At 43.4% G+C, this 6,886-nt stretch overlaps 2 protein-coding genes across 2 annotated transcripts in view; one reads left to right on the forward strand and one right to left on the reverse strand.

Annotated features, from left to right (window-relative positions):
• The window catches only part of rnf215 (ring finger protein 215), a 4,488-nt gene extending 3,915 nt beyond the window's left edge, over window positions 1-573 (reverse strand). The window contains exon 1 of the mRNA XM_053481307.1: window positions 250-573. Coding sequence (XP_053337282.1) covers window positions 250-507 — 258 coding nt within the window. The 5' untranslated portion in view covers window positions 508-573. The remainder of the gene's footprint in view (window positions 1-249) is intronic.
• A 2,827-nt stretch (window positions 574-3,400) lies between these two features.
• bri3bp (bri3 binding protein) lies at window positions 3,401-6,318 on the forward strand. Its single transcript, XM_053481668.1, has 3 exons — window positions 3,401-3,601; window positions 4,571-4,673; window positions 5,412-6,318. The coding sequence occupies exons 1-3, from the start codon at window positions 3,401-3,403 to the stop codon at window positions 5,825-5,827; spliced, it is 720 nt and encodes a 239-aa protein (XP_053337643.1). The 3' UTR covers window positions 5,828-6,318.
• Window positions 6,319-6,886: the final 568 nt, after the last annotated feature.

A 6,886-nucleotide genomic window follows, 5' to 3' on the forward strand; every position in this document is an offset into this window, starting at 1 on the left:
TACTTACAGTATGTGTGTGTGTGTGTGTGTGTACTTACAGTATGTGTGTGTGTGTGTGTACTTACAGTATGTGTGTGTGTGTGTGTGTACTTGCAGTATGTGTGTGTGTGTGTGTGTGTGTGTGTGTGTACTTACAGTATGTGTGTGTGTGTGTGTGTACTTACAGTATGTGTGTGTGTGTGTGTGTGTACTTACAGTATGTGTGTGTGTGTGTACTTGCAGTATGTGTGTGTGTGTGTGTGTGTGTACCAGTCTCAGGTCTCCCTGCAGCTCATGCTCCTCCTCGCTCTGATGTTGTTGTTTATGTTGTTGTTGTTGTTGTCCCTGCAGCAGCACGCGCCCCTGTAACACGCTGCTCCCGGGCTCGTGCTCCACTGTTACGCGCACCAGCGCGACCTGCTCCCCGGGCACGAGCACACCCTGAGCCGCGCGCGCACACGCCACGAGCAGCAGCAGCACCGCGGAGCCCCGGGACCGACCGCCGGCCTTCATCATCATCATCATCATCACCACCACCAGCAGCAGCAGTACACACAGTACCGGGACCGGAGCGATCAGCTGATCCGCAGTGTTTTCCTTTTCCTCGCTGAGAAAAAAAATAAACACACTCTCTCCATCTAGCGGTCAGAGTGAGAACTGCACACGGCGCATATTTTAGTTTATTATTTTTTTAGTCAATAAACATCTCTAAAGACAGTTTGATTTTTCCTAACACTTAAATAGGACCTGACACTGATTAATCATTACAATAATTTACATAATTACAATAATTAACCCAATAACTCCGCAGTGGAAATGTGGTTGTAGTGTTTATTTATGGCCGCCAGGTGGCAGCAGTGCGACAGTGTAGCGCTCTTGCGGAAGACAGCAAGTCTCCGCTCTGACGTTTTCTCACAAGCCCCGCCCACATGAACTGTGATTGGACAGACAGAACAACACAGAGGAGGAGAGATTCTTGATTGACACTAAACTGAGTGCAGTTTATAACTTAGTCTTTATAGAGCACACGTGAACGTTTTAAAGCTGAAACACACGTGTGCAGTCACGGCGACAGTAATAAACAGTTCGAGTGATGTGTAAGGTGGAGGCACCATGTGGACACAGTAGTGATTTATATATATATATATTGTAAACAATGTGTAAACAAGTTGAGAAAATCAACACAACAGCAGTGCACAGGCCTTACACAGCAGGTTATACAATTAATTATTAACTCCACAAAGGTCCAGCATAGGGGTTTAGGGGTTTAGGGGTTTAGGGGATAATAAGAGAGAATATTAAGATAGAGCGCAGTGTAAAGATGTTAAGAAATATACTGTAAAGTGTAACAGAATGTAAACATACTGAGGGTATAAAGTGTAAACACATTGGGAATGGAAACCTGTAGGTTGGGAATAAGATGCCAGATCAGATGTAGTGATCCTCAGTGTGTGTGTGTGTGTGTGTGTGTGTGTGTTATAATAAATGTGAAGTATGAGGTACAAATGTTATTTTTTTAAACTAATTTCATTCATGTAATAAAGTAATTTAGCTTCATATAATTATTCACGTTTAATGTTGTGGAATTATTCTGCTTATTTTGATCTGATTGTGTATCTCAAAAAGGTTAATAATCTCTACATAATTTTAAATATTTTGGAAATGTTCATAAAAGCACCAAAAAGGAGATTTTGTGTTAAATCTCCAACCACAGTTGTTTATTTAGTTTTTAAATTATAAACAAAACAAAAGACTCCTGTAATCGGTAAAAATCTTAATAAGAGTTCTCATTTATTCTGGAGAACCGACATAATATAATAATCAATATCTACCACACACAGTGATTTTATTTCAGCTCAGCAATGTCACGTGTTAATAAATGTTTTATTTCATTAAAGGGAAAAAAACATGAAATTTAGGTTTAATTTAAACAGAAAATTAAACTTATTAAAACTAAAATGACTTGTTAAAATATTTATGATTGTGTGTATGGCACTGTACACACTGTTAGTGTGAGTTTGTTTGTATTTGTTGTATGAATACTAAGAGATTAAGTCAAATTAAAATAATAAGATCAAATATGTAATATTAATAAAATATTTTTAAAAACTGTAAAATAAATCTAATTATAAGATGTGTTTGGTTTCTTCAGCGTTGTGTTCTCTCCTAACAAAATAAAACTCACTAACATAATAAAGACTCAGAACCAAATCCACAAAATTATCAAAGAAAAATTTGAAGAAACCAAATTACACAAACACTAAAAAGTAACTATTAGAACAGAAAGTAAACTGCAGAGCGAGACGCAGTGTTATCTGTCTGTAAACACACAGTACAGACACTACAGACTATCTGAGCACGGTGACTGAGCCAAAGCTGAGACACACCCTCAGTGAGCAGCGTCTGGCCGTAGAGACGGGGGACACAGACGCAGACAGACCTGAGACAGTGCCTGGCCCAGCGGTGACGCTCAATAACACAGACACAGAGCTGCACGGCCTCACTGCAAATATCACCACATTTACACTGAACTCACTGAACTTTTTTAAAATAATGTTCCTTGTTAAAGGAACCTGAGAAGTTTAAATTCAGGGTCTCCTTTCCCCAAAATTACTGACTAACACCGTCTACACAGCCTCGCACTAATCAGCATTATAAGGCCCTCCGGCAAACCCTGATGTGCACCTATAATGTACAGAGAACCTAGAGATTCTGCTCTCCGGTGCTGGTACTGTACGGGTCCGCAGCACCGCGCATCCTTACACAGTCAGATACAGATATCAGTTCACATGTTTCTGATGTATTTTATTATTCTCACTCCAATATGGTCCGAGTTGTTATGGTTGCTCTAGTTGCTTATTCGTCTCCAAAGAGTTGGCAACCATGGCAGTGAGTGACCACACCATAACACACACACACACACACACACACACACTGATCACTATTATTATTATTACTAGATTAAAAAAATATATTATTATTCCTATTATTATTTATGTTTCTATCTATCTATCTATCTATCTATCTATCTATCTACTTCCTTTTACTCTCCACTCCTGTTATCTCTCAGCTTTGGCATTAAGTCTGTAAATATTTGAATCTTCCTTTTAGACCAGCCGTCATGTTCATGACTTCACTTGAATGACATGTAAAGTGTCCAATCAGTGCACAATGAGTGCGTACAAACGAGCCAATCAGCGTGTAACGCGGCATCGGGCTAGCCAATCACGCTGCAGGAGGCGGGGTTTGTGAGTGAGGTTAGTAACAGTATTAGCATTTTCTTTCCGGAGTCGCAGCTACTAGCCTCGCGCGCGCTGAAAGAATTAGAATAATAATACTAATAAGAGCAGAAATCCGGAGTCAGTCCGTGAGAGAGTGTGTGTGTGTGTGTGTGTGAGAGAGTGTCGGAGCGGAGTGCAGGATGAGAAGTGTGAGGGTGGTGTTGGTGGTGTGTGTGACATTAGCGCTGCTGCTGCTGGCGGAGTGTGAGGGCGCGCGGAGCCGGAAGGACTGGAGCGGGGGGAGCGGGGGGGGCGGCGGGGGTCTGAGGAGAGCCGCGAGCGGGGTTTACCAGGGGCTCAGCGCCGTGTTCGGGGAGGACAACATCCGGGCTCTGTACAAGGTGAGGCGTCACTCCCACCCCACCCCACCCCACCCCACCCTGACTGATGTGGGGTCTCATCATCACCGCGCCGAATGTTCTCGATGCGCGCGCGCCCCCGCGGGAGAGCGCGCTGTACCGATACCGGAAGTACCGCGATATATCACACGATACTCCAAATAATCATCACAGTGTGAATAAATTAGTGTTTACACGTCACTGAGGGGTTAAAGGGTGTGTAGAAACAGTTAAAATGTTTAAATCTAATAATAATCTGATCTTTAATGTAATCAGTGATATTATTATTATTATTATTATTATTATTATTATTATTATTATTATTTGAGGTTGAAGCCCACGTCCATGTCTGTGTGTCTCTCTGTACAGCAGAACTCTCTGTCTAACTTATTAATACAAAGAAATCCCATTCTGTAAGGTTGAGTATCTTACGCCTTGTTTACACTAAGTTGTCCTTCTTTGGTGCTCAGACAAATACACTCCCTGTTCGGTAATCGGAGAGTGAATCACAGATGAGAAATGGAAAAAGTAGATCAAAGGATAAAGATGAAGTTTTGTCTTAAAACCACTCCAGCCTGTTAAAATTCACTTATACCACTTCAGCGCTGTTATTTCAGCCAAAGTGAAAATATGAACTAATGTATGTTTTAATTGTTTAAATTGAATGTTGTGTGCAGTTACTGTTAATTATTACATGTTTGTCTTTATTTCACTTCAACATAACAGTAGGTATTTACATTGTTTTAAAAGACAACAATTAACTTTTTATTGATTACAGAACAACAGGTTCAGTTTGTTTTATCAGTTTATCTCTTACGGTCGGTGCAGTGAGTGAGTTCCTGTTGTCAGTTGTGTTACAGCAGCTGTACACACTCGCTCTCTCAGGCAGAGAGGAAACACTGAGTGTTTTGCGGAACTGTTAGTGGTTTGCTTAAAGTGTCTGTGTGTGTGTGTGTGTGTGTGTGTTTGTAGTTCTTCTCTAAGAGCAGTGAGCGGTTTGTACACGGCGTGGACTCGCTGCTGGACACACTGTGGAGGAGCTGGACTGACCTGCTGGACGCTCTGGGGCTCGACTGTACGCCAGAGTCATTTATACACACTGCTCTGCTTCATCATCTGTTCATAACCCTTCATTACCGCTTTATTATCTGTTCATAACCCTTCATTACCGCTTTATTATCTGTTCATAACCCTTCATTACCGCTTTATTATCTGTTCATAACCCTTCGTTACCGCTGTATCTGTTTGTAACCCTTCATTACCGCTTTATTATCTGTTCATAACCCTTCGTTACCGCTTTATTATCTGTTCATAACCCTTCGTTACCGCTTTATCTGTTCATAACCCTTCATTACCGCTTTATTATCTGTTCATAACCCTTCATTACCGCTTTATTATCTGTTCATAACCCTTCATTACCGCTTTATTATCTGTTTATAATCCTTCGTTACCGCTTTATTATCTGTTCATAACCCTTCGTTACTGCTTTTTATCTGTTCATAACCCTTCATTACTGCTTTGTTACCCTCAATTACTTGGTTATTATCCTTCATTACCTTTAATTAACTTTTCATTGCTCTTCATTAACTGTTAATTTCTCTTTATTACATTTTTATTACCACCCATTACCCTTCATTATTCTTTATTGCTGTACGTTACCTGTTCTTTATACTCTTTATTACTTTAATTACTGTAGAGAAAGAAAATATTTCAGCCCATTACACTGAGATAAAGTGATGTGACTCTTCCTTACTGATAGATGATGAGTTTCTGTTGTATTGTCTCTCTGTCTCTCTCTCTGTCTGTCTCTCAGCCTCCACCCTGTCTCATTACTTCAGTCCCTCCTCGGTGTCGAGTTCTCCGTCGCGGGTGGTGCTGTTGCTGGGCGCCGTGTTCCTGGCCTACTGGTGCGTGTCCTTGGTCCTCGGGGGCGTGACGCTGGTCCTGCGCGCCGTCCTGGGTCGATTCTTCTGGGCGGCGCGCGTGCTGTTCTTCGCACTCGCGTGTCTGTACGTGCTGCAGAAGTTCGAGGGCGACCCCGAGAAGGCGGTGCTCCCCCTGCTGGTCATCATGGGCGTGTACTTCATGACGGGCCCGGTGTCTGCGTACTGGAGGAGACAGGGCGCGTCCTCGCTCGAGGAGAAGATCGACAACCTGGAGACGCAGGTACGCCTCCTCAACATCCGCCTCAGCAGGGTGATCGACAGCCTCGAGCGCACCGCCGACTAATAAGGAGACGGCCCTCGGGGCGAGGGGGAGGGGCTACGGTCAGGGCGTGGCTCTGGTGTTTAACTCTCCTGTTCTGGTTCTGTAGGCTTCACACCCGGTTGCTAGGCAACTGGTGAATACACGTACTCCGCTCGAGTTCACACCGAGTCTAGCGTTTTAATACGAAATAAAATTTCTATCACATTCTGATTGAACAGAACAGAACAGGAAGTGTTAAACAACAGGAAGTGACACGTACAGTCATCATGGTGTTCATCTCAGTCTTACAAATAATCACATGTACACTCTCAACGAGTCTGATCCTCCACCCGCGCTCTGCAGCTCAGCACCGTTAGCCTGCTAGCAATACAGCCCTGAGTGTGTGTGTGTGTGTGTGTGTGTGTGTGTGTGTGTGTGTGTGCGTGTGATTAAAAGAGTAAAGCTACTGTGTTTCAATAAAATACTCAGGGACCCCGTATAGTAGAACACCGATAACACCCCCTCCCGCCCCGCCCCCCACAATCTCTCTCCCCCTCTCTGTCCTCTTGTCTCTCTCTCACCCTGTCTGTCTTTACACATTCTGTGTGTGTGTGTGTGTGTGTGTGCTCTGTAAGGCCTAAGAACAGTCTGTCTCTTTCTCTCTGTCCCCCCCCCCCCCCCCCCCCCCATCTGTCTGCCTCCCAATCTATTTGTCTTCAGGTCACGAGGTACATATTGACTAACTGTGTGTGTGTGTTTGTGTGTCACAATTATTTTTGTGCCTGAAGTCTGTCCATAGGTCCCTGGAAATGTGTGTTAACATCACACACACACACACACACACACACACACACTGTGTCCAGGTGAACCGTCAGGCCTGCTGGTGTATTAGTGCTGGTCCAGGATCAGACTCTCTCAAACATTCTCTCAGATCATAACCACTCTGTGTGTGTGTGTGTGCGTGTGTGTGTGTGTAAAGGTTATTACAGTTCATTAACACTCCTTATGAAGCCCATATGATGCGTTATACCTGAGCTGATCCCTCACCACTGCGCTGTATAAACACCACTGTTAGAATGCGCGCACACACACACACACACA

This window comes from Clarias gariepinus, chromosome 21 (genome assembly GCF_024256425.1).
Source record: "Clarias gariepinus isolate MV-2021 ecotype Netherlands chromosome 21, CGAR_prim_01v2, whole genome shotgun sequence".
NCBI classification, from domain to species: Eukaryota; Metazoa; Chordata; class Actinopteri; order Siluriformes; family Clariidae; genus Clarias; species Clarias gariepinus.